General features: G+C 46.3%; 1 protein-coding gene and 1 pseudogene across 1 annotated transcript in view; both read right to left on the reverse strand.

Moving 5' to 3' along the window:
• Positions 1–207: 207 nt before the first annotated feature.
• Positions 208–18,840, reverse strand: part of P4HTM (prolyl 4-hydroxylase, transmembrane) — a 56,514-nt gene continuing 37,881 nt past the window's right edge. Inside the window, exons 3-9 of the mRNA XM_040358931.1 lie at positions 16,488–16,678; positions 13,409–13,505; positions 8,919–9,081; positions 5,101–5,286; positions 3,620–3,710; positions 1,779–1,902; positions 208–1,473 (exon numbers count right to left, since the gene is read on the reverse strand). Of these exons, the coding sequence (XP_040214865.1) occupies positions 1,256–1,473; positions 1,779–1,902; positions 3,620–3,710; positions 5,101–5,286; positions 8,919–9,081; positions 13,409–13,505; positions 16,488–16,678 (1,070 nt within the window). The 3' untranslated portion in view covers positions 208–1,255. The remainder of the gene's footprint in view (positions 1,474–1,778; positions 1,903–3,619; positions 3,711–5,100; positions 5,287–8,918; positions 9,082–13,408; positions 13,506–16,487; positions 16,679–18,840) is intronic.
• LOC120946306 lies at positions 15,520–15,697 on the reverse strand (annotated as a pseudogene).

Raw genomic sequence — 18,840 nt, forward strand, 5'->3', positions numbered from 1 at the left:
GGGATAGGCCTGGTGACTCTATTAAGGGATGATCTACAATCCTTGTTACCCTACAGCAGGGATCCTCACACTACGGCCCTCCAGCTGTTGCGGAACTACACATCCCATGAGGCATTGTAACACTCTGACATTCACAGATATGACTAGGCATGATAGGAATTGTAGTTCCTGAACAACTGGAAGGCCGTAGTTTGAAGACCCATGCCCTACAGTTTCACCGGGTCGGCCCATCGATTTAAAAAAGTTACATTCAAGGCATGCTAGGAATGCTAACTGTCACATTTGCTTGTGCTGTCAACCAAACTGCCAAACCATCAAATGGCTGGCGTCATAACTGATCACATGTGCAGCATCATGGCACTTGCAGCTCAAACAGAGGCTTGGATGGCAGCTTCCTTGGCTAATAAAGCTAGGACGGCTTAGTTCCTCTTTAATTGTTTCCCAAAACAGTTTCATTCCCGACATGCCATGATTGAGAACTGTGAACTGAGAACTTTGCTTGTGTTCTCATCCAAACCATCATCTGGCGTCATAACTGACCACATGTGCAGCACCGTGGTACTTGCAGATCAAACAGAGGCCAAGATGGCGGCTTCTTTGGCTGTAAAGGACAGGAGGGTTTAGTTCTGACTTTCCTGCAGCTGCTGCAGTGGATGGGCGGAGCTGGGAACTCAAGCACAGATATGTATCCACCCCCCAAATAGACACAAGAAGCTGGTGGGTGATTAAACCCACCAGCATCTCTCAAATGCTGAAATATCAGTTTAGGATGGACTGACCCTTTAAATCTGTACAGCTACCTTCATTTGAATGCATACGAATGCCCTGATGTAATCTTTAATAAATAGACTTTGTTCTCTTTGTACCATGATGTAGATAAAATAAATAAATAAATATGTGTCTCTGTCTCATGCTAAAAAAAACACTAAGCACTGATTGGCCAGCTCTAGGAATCTCTTTCCCTCTAACTTTTCCATGATACAATTAAAAAGGGACACAAGAAAGTGTCCCCTGTCTTACGTAATCCTCAGTGCTCAGTCAACCTCTCTCATACCACCGGAGCCAACGGTGGTACGTTCCGTGCACCCCTGCAGCGCGGGATGGCTCTTCCCGATTTGGTGCGTACATGCAGTTTGCTTTATCCAATCCTCACAAACCTGAAAGAGGAACAAGAAGCGGAGGACACTGAAATGACCGGGCAAGTGATGGTGGCACTCTACACCTTCATCTAACCCTAGCCGGGCTGATCTCCAGGTCATAGGTCGACGTGCATGTCCCTGTAAGACTTGTCCACGGTCCACTCCTTCTGTATCTCATTGTCATCTTTGGCATAACGAGCCATCTCCTGCTGGAACCAGAGCTGGCGGGACTTGTTGGGGTCCACATTGATCCAGTTGTTGGCGATCCATTTGGTACCTTCTGTCACCAGGCAGCCTCCGTGTAGAGCATAATCGTCCACATCTCCCACCCAACCTGACAGAAAAGACAAACTGTGAATAGCGTAGAAGAACTCCATTCTAACAAAAAAACAGAAAGCTGTTTTAATTGGTTGATTTGTTAAATTCAGAAAATATTGACAATGATCCGACAGTGTAAGAGCCTTACGCCTGTCGGATCTAATGGTTATCTATGCGTAACTGATTCTAAGAATCAGTCGCATAGATACAACGGCCCAGATTAGGACTTAGGACGGCGCACATTGCGTTGCGCCGTCGTAAGCCCTTTGAGAACCTGGGCCCATGTGCTTATGCGTTGGGTGTAATGTCACAATGGGGTACCTTTGCCATCCGACAGATAATTGTACCAGAAGACCGCTGTTCCTTGCCGAGGTTTAATTCTCAGGTTCCCCTTGTCACAATGTTTCCTTGTATCCCTCAGATCAATGTCATTCTGGATTAAAGACTGAAACAAAATAGACGCATACAATCAGTGCCGGTGATCTGCCGTGCTGGTTCCAGGTATCATGGAAGTTCCAGCGCATGCGCAAACTGATGCGCTGAGATGGTTCCAGCTATCAGGAAAGTTCCTTCAAGCACTGTGCAGGTGCAAACTTGCTAACGGAAATCCCCGAACCGCGGCCGGCATCCAGGGCGACGTGGATTTTGAGGTAAGTGGCCAGTCGGCCTCACGTCCTCGCTGCGCTCGCTCGGCCTCCTGGCTCTTTTTTTAACATCCTCCAATCCACGGGGATGTTAAAGAATGAGCCTGGATGCCGGGCGAGGTTCGGAGATTTCCGTCGGGAAGTTTGCGCCTGCGCAGTCAGTGAAGGAACTTCCTCCATAGGGGAACATTGAGGACAAGTCACCGGGACAAGGTCATATAGAGCCCAGGGCAAACATACCAAACTGCACCCCCACCCCATGTGTCAGCAAAAATCCCCCCACCAAGAAAAAAAAAAATCCCTCCTCCACTTAGTACAAATCTGCCCCCTTGCAAAGTCTCCCCTGCCAGCACAAATCTTTGCCCCCATCCCCCCTCCGATCTCAAATCCTCTCTCTCTCCCAATCCCCCAAGCACAAATTAACCCCACCCACAAAAACAACACCCCCTCCTAGCACAAATCCTCTACCCCTCAAATCTCCCCTGGAGCACAAATCCTCTCCCCCCCCCCCCCCACTTCAAATAACCCAAATTCTTCAACCCAATCTCCCATTCTATCCAACCCCCCCCCCCCAAATTTCCCCCCTCCTAGCACAAATACCCCCCATTCATCCCTACCAGCACAAATTGCCCCTCCCCAAAAAATGTCCCCTCCTAGCATAAATTCCGCCCCCTCTACCATATCACCTTTTCTAGCACAAACTGCCAAAATCCCCCTCCTAGCACAAATCCTCTACCCCTCAAATCTCCCCTGGAGCACAAATCCTCTCCCCTCCACTTCAAATAACCCCCTCCGGCACAAATTCTTCAACCCAATCTCCCATTCTATCCAAACCCCCCCCCCCAAATTTCCCCTCCTAGCACAAATACCCCCCATTCATCCCTACCAGCACAAACTGCCCCTCCCCCCAAAAAATGTCCCCTCCTAGCATAAATTCCGCCCCCTCTACCATATCACCTTTTCTAGCACAAACTGCCAAAATCCCCCTACTAGCACAAATCTTCTTCCCCCATCTCCCTCTAAGGGCCCCGTACACACGACCGAACATGTCTGCTGAAACTGGTCCACGGACCAGTTTCAGCAGACATGTTCGGTCGTGTGTAGGCCCGAGCGTGCAGGATTCCAGCAAACATTTGCCTGCCAGGCCTTTTCCCAGCTGGGAAATATTTCCGGACTTGTTTTAAAACAGCCCGCTGGAATCCTGCCCGTCGGACATGTTCGGTCGTCTGTACAGACCTACCGTACATGACCGAGCGCCCGCCATCCCTTGCATGCGTCGAATGACTTTGACGCATGCGTGGAAGCATTGAACTGGCAGGGCCGCCCACGTCCTCGTCGCCGGCGCGGCCACGCCCCGCGTATTGTTTACGCACGGATTTCTGTATGATGGTGAGTACAGCCACCATACAGAAGAATGGGCAGATGAGTATAGGGCAGAAGGAGAAGATGACAGGTGCACTTTGATAGCACGATGCTCCTCTTTTTTGCTACTGACATAACAATGAACATGTGACTCACCATCTCTTCATAGGTCCGGTTATCAGCCACTGGAAAGGTGGTCTCTCCTCCCCCAGTAACATTGTTCAGGTAAAAAAGGACGGTCACATACCTACGAATCAAATCAGCAATGTCATTGGTTCAATATTCGATCAGGTTAGAGACAGACTAGAATTCATAACCGCACAACCATGTATTCATTTCAACTCCCTCAAAAGTCTCATAACTGTAAACTATTTTTTTTTAAAGAGAACCTGTCACCACAACCTGTGTGTAATATGGGGGTAGCTTTCTGTAGAGCAGTTACCTGCTTGGGATACCACACACCTGTAATCTTCAGCAGGGCTGGGACAAGGTGGTGGCAGGAGGGGCAGCCTCAACGGGTGCAGAGTCCTACCAGGGCACTACACCCAGGACTTTTAAGAGCCCTTTCACACTGCCAGCGGCTGAAAAACACTGGTAAAGCGCCGCTAAAACTAGTGGCGCTTTACCAACGTTTTTCTAACGATAGCGGGGTGCTTTTAACCCACGTTAGTGGCCGAATAAAGGGTTAAAGCGGAGCTCCGCTGAAAAAAAAATATTAAAAGCCAGCAGCTACAAATACTGCAGCTGCTGACTTTTAATATTAGGACACTTACCTGTCCAGGAGTTTAGCGCTGTCCACAGCACAGGACGAGCGATCGCTCGTCGCTCTGCTGCCCCCGCCCCCGCCATCCTCGGTGAGGGAACCAGGAAGTGAAGCGCTCCGGCTTTACTGCCCGGTTCCCTATGGCGCAATGCGCGAGTCGCGCTACGCCTGCCGATTGGCTCCCGCTGTGTACTGGGAGCCGAGTGTTCCCAGAACACAACAGGGGGAGAGGACGGGAGGTGACGTCATGCCCGCAGTCTGCCCGAGACTGTGTGGCCGGAAGTGGGTGCAAATACCTGTCTTTAGACAGGTATCATTCTGCACCCCTCTCCCCCTGAAAGGTGTCAAATGTGACACCGGAGGGGGGGGGGGGGCAGGGTTCCGATCAGCGGGAGTTCCATTTTAGGGTGGAGCTCCGCTTTAAAAGCAAACAAAGCGCCGCTGCCAAGGCCCTTTGCAGGTGCTTCCCATTGATTTCAGTGGGAAGGGGTGCTTTAGGAGCGGTGAATTCACTGCTTCTAAATCGCTGCAAAGAAGCTGCTTGCAGGACTTTTTTTGATGCCCTGCCAGCGCAGCGCCCCAGTGTGAAAGCACTCGGGCTTTCACATTGGGATTGCATATGAGGCTTCTTTCAGGCGCTTTACAGATGCTATTTTTAGCGTTAAAGCACCTGAAAAGCGGCCCAGTGTGAAAGGGGTCTTGCATTTTTGTTTTAGGGTTTAGCTATATTTTATTAATCTCACAGTAGCAGTATGCAGAATCTTTGCTTGGGAGACTTTTGTTCAAGGATTAAGTAATGTCACCCCACAGTCTCAGGCTTTTCTAATTCATACTCCCCCCCCCAAAAAAAAATGCATGTCAACACCTAGCTTACCGACAGGAGGTTTCAAAAGCGGCCGTTTCATTGTTTAATAGTTTAGTGTGGGTACACGCCGTCTCGGGAAACACGGGTCCGCTGTCCATGTGAGCGTGGTAATGTCCTCCCTTGTTGTACCTCACCACTTGTAGAGGCTCGCTGTTCTCCACCACGTCCGGGGGCAAACGGGTCAACTTGATGACTCTGTGGAACAATATTCAATACAAAGTTTTAAAGATTAAAGAGGAATTATAGGCAAAACAAAATAACATATATGAGTGCATATGTCACTAGCATTACCAGTTAATGAATATGTATTCAGAAGTGCCTAGAACGAAGCATAATATCAGTTAAAAAGTAATTTTTAAATGGTTATTAAGTAAGTCAGTTACAGATGACGCGTTTCGGGAGAAAGACCTCCTTCTTCAGGGCTTGAGCACTGCATGTTTGTAGATTCACCATGAAATGCACTACATTTAGTCTTGATAGAGACTAGTGTCTCCTAACAGCCCTAAAATAGGAAGCTTAAAGCGGGGGTTCACCCGCACAGAACACTTTTTCCCCTTAGATGGATGCTCGTTTTGTCTAGGGGAATCGGCTAGTTGTTTTAAAATATGAGCCGTACTTACCGTTTACGAGATGCATCTTCTTCCGCCTTTTATGAACATTTTAAAAAGGCTTTTTAGGTGAAATGATCCTTTGTACCAGGCACCCCCACAATACACATTCATGAGGGTTGTCTGTTGATCAGAGTTGATCTTTATTGTGATCAGAGAAGTAGAAGCCTAGGACCAGGACAAGGTCCACATACACTATACTTTCTGCATGGATCTGCTTACTTAAAAAAAACAAAAAAAAAACAAACGCACCCCACTATATATCCATCAGATCCAATTCTCATCTCCATTGGTCCTTTTATATCACACACACATTGTTTATCACCTAAAAAGCCTTTTCATCGGTTAATGCCGCGTACACACGATCAGAATTTTCAACAACAAATGTTCGATGTGAGCGTTTGGTCAGATATTCCGACCGTGGGTAGGCTCCATCGGACATTTGCTGTCGGAATTTCCGACAACAAAAATTTGAGAGCCGGTTCTCAATTTTCCCACAAGAAAAGTTCTTGTCGGAAATTCCGATGCACAAAAATCCTACGCATGCTCGGAATCAAGCAGAAGAGCCGCGCCACCTATTCATTTTTTTGGCTCGTCGTTTGTGTTGTAGGTCACCGCGTTCTTGACGTTTCGGAATTTCCGACAACATTTGTGTGACCGTGTGTATGCAACACAAGTTTGAGCCAACTTTCCGTCGGAAAAATATCCACGGTTTTCTTGTCGGAATTTCCGATCGTCTGTATGCGGCATAACACAGCTCGCCTTTTTTTTTTTTTTTTTCCAGCAGCTAAATTTGCACCTGCCAGTGCGATTTATAGCATGTTTTGTGGTTATCTAGGAGAGATAAGAAAAACATCCAGTGTGCATAACGCCCTAAACTTCTCAGATATACAGATAAAGGCCTGGATTCACGTAACACTTACGCAGCGTATCTCGAGATACGCCGCGTAAGTGTCAATGTGCGCCGTCGTATCTGTGCGCCAGACCCACAAACAGACATGCGCCTAGAACCAGGCTACACCCCGCCAACGTAGCTTGCTCACGCCGGCGTAGGGTGGGCGCACATTTATGCTGGACGCATGGTGCCGCTCCCATTGATTAGCCATTCAAACATGCAAATGAGGGAAATACGCCGATTCACGAAACGTGCGTGTGCCCGGCGCATGCTACGCGAGATGCGCGTAAGTTGTACATGCTACGCGAGATGCGCGTAAGTTGTACGTCCGGCGTAAAGTTATTCCCCATAAAGGAGGTGCAACCCGGCAACAGACATGCACAGGTCTACACCAGGGAACACAAGCCGGCGTATTGTGCGTTGGACGTGTGTCTGGATGGACGTACGCTATGTTCACGGCCGCTAGCTGGGGTTGTCGCTAGCTAGGGTTGCATCCACGTCACGGCGCATGCGCAGTTCGTGATACGTACCTGTCTGGCGCTCGGCCCATCGTTTGCATGGGGTCACGCCCACTTTCACCTACACCAACGTGCGCCTTCGAAAACCCACGCCACACTGGCGCAGCGTTGGGAGCACTGCCTTGATGAATGCAATGCTTGCCTCTCCGCGCTACGTTGGCGTCCCGTACGGTGTGTGCGCTACAGCGGTGTAATGTGCGCCATGCTCTCTGTGAATCTGGGCCATAATGTTCAGTACGGCGTGGATGAGATGTGAAGGTGCAATGTTCCCTTCGATCGTCCTCTCGCATACTAATTATAAAGTTAATCAGTGGTCATTAAAGACTGTGTGTGAATGGTATAAGCTAAACTGAGTATCCTAATTAGTCTTCACTAAGTAAAAATAAACAGATCAGAATCCGGGGCTGTTTACTAATAATTACACTCCAATTAGCTCCTCATTTCCTCCTCGTCACACTAAAGACGCTTCATTAGGTTCAGTAAATAAAGTCAGTGTGAGTGGCTTATGGAGATAAGACGTTTTCACAGCCTTTCCAACAAATATTCTGCGGAGGTGTCAGGTCATCATACATGGGAATGATAAGCCCAACGGGATCATTGTCTGAGATAACAGGATGGTGAAGAGGTAATATAAAAATCACTAATCACAAAATGCCAAACTCACTAAATAGATCAAAAATTGGAACAACAACAGTGTTATAAAAATGGATCAATTGTTTTTGGGAGAAACATTTTTTTTTCCACATTTTTAAATTAGTGCGTCGTAAAAATAAAATAAAAAATAAAAAACGCCAAAATATCGGCATGTTTTAGGTGTGATAATACACAAAGCGAGACGTTCGGGACCTTAGCGCTGGTATCTTCTGATGCAAAAAAAAATTTTTTGGACAAAGGATGCAGAAAACAAGAATGAAAACAAGGGAGGGTTAGAGATGAAAGTGTTAAGCCTCGTACACACGATCGGATTTTCCGCGGACCAAGCCTCTGACTTTTGTCCAAAGGGCATAGGCCTTGAATTTGTATTGCATACAAAAGGCAAAGAATTGTTGGCCGACAAATACGAAACAATGTGGTTTTTCAGCTCTTTAGCACCGCCCTTTGGGCCACCTCTGCTATTGTTGTGTTATGGTGAGCATTGCTTCTGAGCAACTTGCACCGAGTCAACTTGCCAAGCCCAAGCCGCTGGGAATGTTGAGGATCTCGGTCACCTCACTGCATGAAGCCGGGATATGAAGATACTAACAATAACATATGAGGGAGGTCCAAACAAAGGAGACGTGAAGAAGTGACAAGGGACATTAAACAGAGACCCAAATAGACCGTCCGCAGCCATCAAGACGTCGTGATGTCATTGGCTGCACACGCGTCTCACTGAATCACAGACTATATTTGTGAGAGGAGCGCAAGGGGAACTATACAAACTCCCTTTCATGTTTATTTCTGTTCAAGTACACAAGTACACACGTTTATTGTTCCACCTGGTGTAAGACAGACCACACCTGAGCTCCCGCTGATGCGTTTCACTCAATAAGAGCTCATCCCTAGAATCTCTACAAAGAAGCTCTTATCAGATGAAACGCGTCAGAGACAGTCCGTCTTGCACCAGGTGGAACAATAAACATAGATAGCAACTTGCAGATGAGAAGTGCGTCTACTTTCCTTTTCTGTTTTGATGTGGTTGTGGGGTGAAGACAAGCTGATCGGATATTTATCTGTAGTGGAGCAATGTTGTAAAAACCTGACTTATATAAACAAGCTTGTCATTTCTATGTAATTCTGGATAGGACTCTTTTCCGTGTCACCTACCTCTGGCGGATGGATCGCAGGACCCGGTGAGCGCCTTCTCCCTGGTAGAGCCATGTGTGCTGGCTGTTCCTCACCAAATCATTCATGGTGATCTCTCGGTTCCCCAGGTATTTGTGGAAGTCCCTGAGGTTCAGTTTCTTGAACTCATCCAAGCTGAGGACACCTATTGGTCAAAGGACAGAGAAGAAAGGTGACGTTCACTGCCGCATGACATAAAACTAAACCACCAATCGGAGTCAAGCTGTCATTTTAAAATGTATCTAAAACTAAAACTTTTTTTGGATGAATTGGGGGGAGGATTAGAACCCCCTTCGGGGCCCAGATTCTCAAAGGGCTTACAACGGCGCAGCGCCATGTACGCCGTCGTAAGTCCTAATCTGGGCCGTCGTATCTATGCGACTGATTCTTAGAATCAGTTACACATAGATATCCATTAGATCCGACAGGCGTAAGTCTCTTACGCCGTCGGATCTTAAATGCAATTTTTTTTTTGTCCGTTAGGTGTCGCCTCCGTAGTTTTCCCCGTCGAGTATGCAAATTAGCTAGATACGCAAATTCCCGAACGTACGCGCGGCCGACGCAGTGAAGTTACGACGTTTACGTTAGGCTTGTCCTGGCGTAAAGTTGCCCCTGCTATATGAGGCGCAACCAATGTTAAGTATGGCCGTCGTTCCCGCGTTGAAATTTATAAATTTACGTCGTTTGCGTAAGTCGTCCGTGAATGGGGCTGGACGCCATTTACGTTCACGTCGAAACCAATGACGTCCTTGCGACGTTATTTGGAGCAATGCAACGAACGGCGCATGCGCAGTACGTTCGGCGCGGGAACGCGCTTAATTTAAATGCTACACGCCCCCTACCCGCCTAATTTGAATTAGGCGGGCTTGCGCCGGGTGATTTACGCTACGCCGCCGCAACTTTACAGGCAAGTTCTTTGTGAATAAAGCACTTGCCTGAAAAACTTGCGGCGGCGTAACGTAAATGAGATACGTTACGCCTGCCCTAAGTTACGCCATTCTACGAGAATCTGGGCCCGGGTTTTTATTTCTGTTTGTGTCCCTATTGGAGAGATTCACCCTCTCTGTTTGTCCTGGTGATTATTATTATTACTGGGACAGAAAGTGATGAAAATCCAAGAAGTAATATGTGGTCATGTGATCCCACCACTCTGGCTTTCCTGTTTTAGTGAGCAGCTGCTGCAGGGGAGAGGAGGGAATTAGAGCTGCAGGATTGTATGACTTGACAGGAGCAAATAAAAAATAGGCAGGAACACAGATCTTTTTTTATACAGGTTAGGCAGGATAGGTAGGAGAAATGGGGGGAGGGAACATTTTTAGGAATAGTTAGAATAATGCCCCGTACACACGAGTGGAATTTGTTGGAAAAAAGTTGGATGGTTTTTCCGACGGAATTTCGCTCAAGCTTGCCTTGCATACACACGATCTCACAAAAGTTCTCAGAACTTTCGAGCGTTACAACACTACGACGAGCCGAGAAAAAGATGTTCAATGCTTCCGAGCATGCATTGAATTGTTTCCGAGCATGCCTGTTTTTTCCCCCGTCGGAATTTCACACAGACGAATGGATTTTCCGATAGGAATTTTTTCCGTCTGAAAAATCCGTCGGAATTTCAAATGAAAAGCTCACATCAGACTTTTCCTGGCGGAAATTCCGCTTGTGTGTACGGGGCATAAGGCCTCTTGAACACGGTACTGATGTTTGAGCATCTGCTTTTTTGGACATAATTTCAAGCTTTGTTTTGCGTTTTATTTGCACGTACTGTACATGCGCATTTGTGTACATGATATATTCTTAGGGAAAATTCATTATTATGTATGCTCATTTCCGCTTATTTGCACATAACGGCGCAAAATACTGACTGGGAACACAGATGTATTTATAATTTTTTTTACTCAAGAATACACAGCTCTTGTTTACACGCTTGTGTGTGTATAGGCACTTTGGGCCAGATTCACGTAGGTGAGCGGCGGCGTAACGTATCGTAGATACGTTACACCGCCGCAAGTTTTCATCGCAAGTGCCTGATTCACAGAGCACTTGCAATGAAAACCTACGCCGGCGGCCTCCGGCGCAAGGCGGGCCAATTCAAATGGGCGTGTGCCATTTAAATTAGGCGCGCTCCCGCGCCGGACCTACTGTGCATGCTCAGTTTCGCAATTCCCGTCGTGCTTTGCGCGCCGTGACGTAATTTTTTCGAACGGCGACGCGCGTAGCGTACTTCCGTATTCCCGGACGTGTTACGCAAACGACGTTAAATTTTGAATTTCGACGCGGGAACGACGGCCATACTTTAAACAGCAATACGATTGCTGAGTAAAGTTAGGGCAGGTCAAACGACGACTAACTTTGCGACGGGAAACTAGACTAGCAGCGACGTAGCGAACGCAAAAATCCGTTGGGAATCGCCGTAACTCCTAATTTGCATACCCGACGCTGGTTTACGACGCAAACTCCCCCCAGCGGCGGCCGTGGTACTGCATCCTAAGATCCGACAGTGTAAAACAATTACACCTGTCGGATCTTATGGATATCTATGTGTAACTGATTCTATGAATCAGCCGCATAGATAGAAACAGAGATACGACGGCGTATCAGGAGAAACGCCGTCGTATCCCCTTTGGTGAATCTGGCCCATTGTAAACAATTGGCTGCATTTTAGATCAGTAACAAAAACACTGTACTGAGCTTTTTCAAGCTGCAGAGTGCCTTAAACTTCTGTCACTGACTTTCACACTGGGGAGGCATGAAAAGCACTTTTCAGGCGCTATTTTTAGCGCTATAACACCAGAAAAGCGCCTCAGTGTGAAAGAGGTCTTAAAGTTGCAGCGACTTCAAAGTAGTTCATACACTACTTTGGTCCAACTTTCATGCAACTTGAGGGCCATAGACTTCAATGTTAGCCCTCAAAAGTTGCATGAAAGTCATACCTGAATGTTATATGATGCAACAGTTGTCCATTATCACTGGTCAAAGCCAAAGTCACATGTAAGTTGCACCCACCCAACGTTGTGTCAAAGTTGCATCAAAGTGGTGCAACTTTGGAGTCCTACAAGTGTCAATGGAGCCTCAGAAAGTACTAAAGCCACTGGACATGCATGACAGTCAGGTGTTTGACATTTTCAGAAGAAATTCAGCAATGACAACCTTGCATTTCTCTAACAATAGATCTAATTTAAAGTCACCCTGTAAAGTAGAAAAGATTCACAGCAAAGCATACCCTGTATCTGAAGTATGTACATACAATTAGGTAGATTCAGGTAGAGTTAGGTCGGCGTATCAGTAGATACGCCGACCTAACTCAGAATCTGCGCCGACCTAAGTTTAAGTGTATTATCAAACAGAGATACGCTTAAACATATCTAAGATACGACGGCCTGCGCCGTCCTATCTTAGGTTGCAATATTTAGGCTGGCCGCTAGGTGGCGCTTCCATTGCGGTCGGCGTAGAATATGTAAATCAGTAGATACGCCTATTCACAAACGTACGCCCGGCCGCCGCAGTACATTTACGCTGTTTACGTAACGCATTAGCAGGCCTAAAGTTATTCCATCAAATAGTTGGAATAGTAATGTTAAAGTATGGCCGCCGTTCCCGCTTTGAAATTCGAAATTTTTACGTCATTTGCGTAAGTCGTCCGCGAATAGGGATTTACGTCGTTTACGTCCACATCTAAATCAATAGGCCCGTGCGGCGGACTTAGCCGCAATGCACACTGGGAAATGTAGGCGCCCGGCGCATGCGCAGTTCTAAAAAAACGTCAATCACGTCGGGTCAAGCCTTATTATCATAAAACACGCCCCCTCAGACAAATTTGAATTAGGCGCCCTTACGCCCGCCCGCTTTAGGCTACGCCGCCGTAACTTAGCAGGCAAGTACTTTGAGAATCAAGTACTTGCCTCGCTAACTTACGGCGGTGTAGCCTAAACACGCTAAGCTACGCCGCCTTAAAGTTAAGGCATCCTTGCTGAATCTAGCTAAATGTCTCTTGCTGCCTGTACTGCCCAGAGCCGCTCCATGCATGAGGAATGACCCACAGGGAGGCTAACACTTCTGAGATGTCAATCATCTGGGTCCCCTGTAGCTCTCATTGGTTGCTCCTTCTGACTTTCACTCATTGCAAGAGACAGCAGTGACATGGGGGTCAGCAGGAGGCACCAGCAACCACCTATTTTTACCACCCCCAACTGCACGTGTAAACTAAGCATTGCTCTGTTCTCAAAGAAGTGTTTGGTCTAATGTTCCTCGCTCAGTCATGCAGTCGACAGGGCTGACTGCAGATTAACCTCCTGGTAGACATTTAGGATATGTGAGGAGACCAAAGTATTTGGAGGAAACCCATACATATGCTGGGAAATCATAATAATCCCAAGCACAAAGTGGTCCCTGCTGGGAACAGAATCCGGAACCCCAGTGCTGTAATAAAAAAAAGTTTTAACCCCATAGCTACTTTGCGACCCTACAATATGTACCATTTCCATCTGGATCTGCTTTAACTGCCGTGTACACCTCCCGAATATTCTCCGGAGTCATCCATCTTCCGTTCCCAAGACGGGAATGGGTTAGGACCTGGAAAACAAAAAGATAACATGAAATAAATCCAAAGCCATATGAATATATAACATTTCAGTGAGCGGGTATTGACTGGCAATGACAGTGGCTGGGTGGCAATACATACATTGGTTATGCTTTCCATGGGTTACAATGCAGTTATTATTCTGTGGCCAACCGTAGTTGTCTGTTATTATGAACTTGTTAGGTTACAAGGACAGCACTTTTGAGGTCCTGATCGCATCACAGTTGGGCTGGCCAGGGCTTTTGTTAGAACTCATGGGGAATACCTGACAGGGTAATAAACTTTTTTTTTTTTCATCACATAGAGGACAAAAAAGTCTCCTATGTGGCAGATTCTCTTTAATGAGACATCAGGGTTCATTTAGGCCCTTGATGTCTCACCTGTCCTCCAATTAAACATAATGTGGAAAGTGACACCAGGACCTAGAAGTGACATTTTACAAGTTGCTTCTAAGAAGGGTCATTAACAGAAAGGGGAGATCAGTGAACAGAGAGTCGCTGATTTCCCTCTCCTCTACCTGGCGACACCCACCATGCCAGTCCCGGGTCCACCAATAGGAGTTTGACAGCTGCTGTGGCTGGATGGGGTTGGGCAGTACACCCAGCAGTATGTAAGCTTAGAGCAGTATGCGCCCGAGGATGAATGCCTGGAACACAAGCAGTCTGCGTCCTGGGCATTCATCCCTGGGCAAATACTGACCTAAACAGAAGTACTGCCGAGTGCGATGCCCAACCTAGTCAAGCCGTAGCAGCTGTCAGACTCTCCTAGGGCTGGTTCACACCACAAAAACGCACTCTAGATCCGTTCCAGATGCGTTTCTGAATGTGCGTTTTTAACATGTTTTTTTGACACGTTCCGGTGGGTTTTCGATGTGTTTTCGGATGCATTCCAGATGCTTTATCTTTCTACTTTTTTTCCATTTTTTTTTTCACTGTACTGGGGTCCGGTGCAGTAAAAATACAGCATGTTCTACTTTTTTTTATGAAACTGGAAAGCCCTGGCCACACTGGTTTAAACTATACCATCGGAAACTATATAACCTTCTTTTTTTCTATTGAAAAGCCTGTGGCGTGCAAAACACAACCCAAAAACTTCACCCGGTGCAGGAAAAATGTGCACACACATAAAGAGGTGCAACAAAAAACTGTGACGGGTGCATCGTCAATTGGTCCTCCGAAAAGGACCCAGCTCTGATCCCCCGGGGCGTTAGGCTCCTGACAGGGAAAAGAGAAATCTGTGGTCCATGCAGCCGAAGCCACATGGACCCACCATGGCCCAAGCAGCCAAAGCCACAAGGACCCAACATCCTCGGAGGGACTGCCGAAACAGAACCCTCCCGAAGGGAGACCCCATGAGAGCAGGCAAACTAAGCCAGAACGCCATGTCCACCCACTCCCAAAATTTTCAGAGCAGGCCCGAGGACCAGCACCCTACTCGCCACACTAACAGTGCAGTGCACAAAACAAAAAGAAGACGTCACTGTGACAAACGGGGGTAAAATAAAAAAGAAAGTGGGGGAGAAGGAAGGTGGGTAGAAAGTGACCAATGTGCAATACGTTGGCCGGCCCTCCGGCCAGGAAACAAAAATTCCTCTTGTCCTAGCCAAAAGGCTCGGCCCTAGAGGCAGGTGTTAAAAAGTGTGTGTGGAGATGTGACCTAAGGTGCCACACGATGAGTGCCCCTTTCAAACACACGTGCAATGTATGGCACCCCTGGACTGCCACTCCAGGGGCACTATCTCCACAGGCTTTTCAACGGTCCATGACCCCCGGTCCGGACCGGCAGCACCCTTCCCAGCCAGGAAGGTAGGAGAAGAGGTCAGGGAGAGCCCACCCAAGCAGGCTACTACCCACAACCCCCAACTCTCCCACCTAATTACATTCGGGAAATACTACCCGCCCCTCCCGGCGAAAGGAGGAGCAAGGGTTCTCTCCCGAACAACTGACTGGGGCAGACACCACCAAATCCAGGCCAAATGCCAGGGACCCGGCCCTTCAGCTTCGACCTAATGCCTCTCTGTCCCGATCAGAAGGCTTTCACCTCCACACCAGCAGGCTTAGCGTCCGCCGACTGCCATCCCTTTCCCCCTCGCCGGGTACTGGGGACAGTCAGCATAGCACCACCTACTGGCAACTGGTAAGAACAGATACTACACTTGATCTTAGCCAAAAGGCCGAGAAGCGATATAATCTTCTTTCCATGCAGAAAAAAACCCACATCGGTCTGCATGTAGTGTAAACTGGCCCTTATGCCGCATACACAAGACCGTTATTCATGTCATGGGAAAAAACGTTGTTTTTCTTGACGTGATTCCTCTCAAGCCTGCCTTGGATACACACAATCGTGATAAAAAATGCTGGAGCAAATCGCGGTGACGTACAACACGTACGACAGCACTACAAAGGGGAAGTTCCATTCGAATGGCGCCACCCTTTCGGTGGCTTATGCTAATTTCCCCGTCTCATAACTTGCTTCTGAGCATGCGCGTTTTTTCCCCTTCGGTAAAGCCTACACACGACCTGTTTTCACGACGTGATAAAACAACGAGAAAAAATAGAGCAGGTTCTACATTTTTAACGCCCATTTTTCTCATCGAGAAAAATGCTCTGGAGCCTACACATGACCGTTTTTCACAACCAATTAAAAAAATTGCATTTTTCTCGTCATGTATAACGGCCGTGTGTACGCGGCATCAGAGTTTGACAGGTTGTTGGCAGTGAGGCTAGACAGTACGCCTTTGCACTCCAGCCACTGCTAAATGCCAGAGCCTCACGTAATGTAGCTAAACGCCCAATGTGCACAAAGCCTTAATAATCACTAATAATCAAAGTGTTCCAGTTCTGTCCAACCAGTAGGCAGCGCCGATCTCCCATGACTTTTTTCCACCCAATTCCTCCACAGACTGACGCACAGTGGTGTCAGAATGGTTCAGACAACACATGGATTTGGTGTATGGTTAGTACGGCTTTAGTCACCTCTTTTAACTCCAACTGTCCATCTTGGTTGTGGTCCAGCAGGTTGAAGATGTCAGTCTTGCTGATCTCCAGGCTTTCCATGGCTTCCTTGTAGCCATCGACTGGCAGAATCTGGCTGGCCTGAAGACCTTTCAGCTGGGCCAGATGAATCAGAAGCTTGCATTCTTCCTTGGTCAGGAAGTTGGGGATTTCTGCAACAAAAGAATACACAGCTAATCAGATCAAAGGCCATACAGGAGGGTAACTTCCCAAATATAAGTAAGCAAACAAAATGACCATATCTCAGGGCATAGGTGTGTGCACAGCCTATTGCATTAGGGTGTGCACCCCAAAGGTCAAACACACATGTGTGTGTGTGTGTGTGTGTGTGTGTGTGTGTGTGTATGTGTATATATATATATATATATATATATATATATATATATATATATATATATATATATATATATAGAGAGAGAGAGAGAGAGAGAGAGAGAGAGATAGAGATATATATATATATAAATATCTAATATATATATATATATATATATATATATATATAGATAGATAGATAGATAGATAGATAGATAGATAGATAGATAGATAGAGATCAGTAGGGCAAAGAGTGGTTCGTTAATTATTTTTTTTATTTTTTATTATTGCTTTTTTTACAATTAAATTTTTACAATATTTTTTGTAATTTTTTTTTTTTTTTCCAGGAGCTCTATTGGGTCCGTAGATTTTATATATATATATATATATATATATATATATATATATATATATATATAATATATATTACAATGGAATTGTACAAATTTTAAAAAAAATAAGAGAAGAAAGATTTATTAACAGTCAAGTGCCAGCAATATGGAAAAAATGGGACGAATTTAGGCTTTCAAAAGGAATGGAAGAATACTTATAAATCGAAACCTGGGAAAATATGAAGGGGAATTATAAAGGAGAAAGAAAAAGAGTAAGATTAGGTATGGGGAAAGCGAGTAAATAGGGGAAGTGGGGGGGTTCTTTTGGGGATATGTGGGATGAATGACGATGAATGGTAATGAAAGTAGGGTGGATGTTGTATATAATGTTTTAATAATGAGGCTTGATCAGGACTCTGTATATTGAGTAATAAGCAAGTATAGATATATAATGTAAAGGAATCTTGGTCAAATGTTAAAACGTTTTCGTATTAAAGAAAGAAAAGTAAATTTATAATAAAGATAAATTGAAAACAAAAGCTCACGTCGAACTTTTGTTGTCAGGAAATTGGGTTTGTGTGTACGCGGCATTACCAGGAAACTTCTACCTGACATTTTGTTGCCTATTTTTCCTTGTCATGCAATTAAACATAGGGGTGGCTAGTTGTGTACACGATGGGAATTACCGTATTTATCTTCATATAGCACGCACCGGCATATAGCGCGCACCCCCAACCTAGAAGGGAACTTTTAGGGAAAAAAAAGAAAATACTTACAGTTTGAATGCCCCTCGTCGGTGTCTTGCACGGCGTCCATCGGCAGCCTTGTCCGGTCCGGCGTCCATCTGCGGCCTCGGTGGTGTCCTCCCCGCTTCTCCCGCACTGTTTTTGAGCCGATCCCCGCTTCCCGAGCTGTGTTTGAACGCCGCCGCCGACATATACCGAGCGCAGTACAGCCGAGCCTGGCCGAGTGTACCCGAGTGTACTGCGCTCGGTAATTGTTGGCGGCGGCGTTCAAACACAGCGTGGGAGGCGGGTATCGGCGTATATCGCGCACCCACGATTTTCCCCTTATTTTAAGGGGGAAAAAAGTGCACGGTATATGCCGATAAATACGGGTATACATACGGTACACAGGTATGAATATTTTAGTAGCATTCTTTATATAACACATACAATGTGATTTTTGAAAAATAGGAGGTTCTTCAACTTATTTTCATGTAAAACGAAGTCCTTTGCAAGTGACACTCTGATTAATCGTAAAGTAAATAATAGCCTAACAACTGCAAATGGATGCGATCCAGAGCACATTGTTTTAAAGGAAAACATTAAGGCTAACACTGTCAAGGCAATGTTTAGTTTGAGAATACCCAGGGCTAGATAAACAGCCCTCACTTAATCGCCCCTGTCAATAAACGATTGTTTTTTTGGCTGGACACAAAATAACAAGGAGGGAGATATGTAGAATTCGAGGCGATGGTTAATGATCGCAAGTTAGGGGAAAAGGGGGCTGGGTCGGACAAATGGCTTCCAACGGAGATCCAATCAGAAGTACAATAATGGGCCAAGATAAAGCTCCATGCGGGAAAGTTCAAACTTCCAACCCCCTTGTCTGTCCTCATTACAACACCTGCTGGTTTAAGCGGGCCCCCTGCAAGACTAAACAATCAG

Source organism: Rana temporaria, chromosome 7, assembly GCF_905171775.1.
Source record: "Rana temporaria chromosome 7, aRanTem1.1, whole genome shotgun sequence".
Classification (NCBI taxonomy): Eukaryota; Metazoa; Chordata; class Amphibia; order Anura; family Ranidae; genus Rana; species Rana temporaria.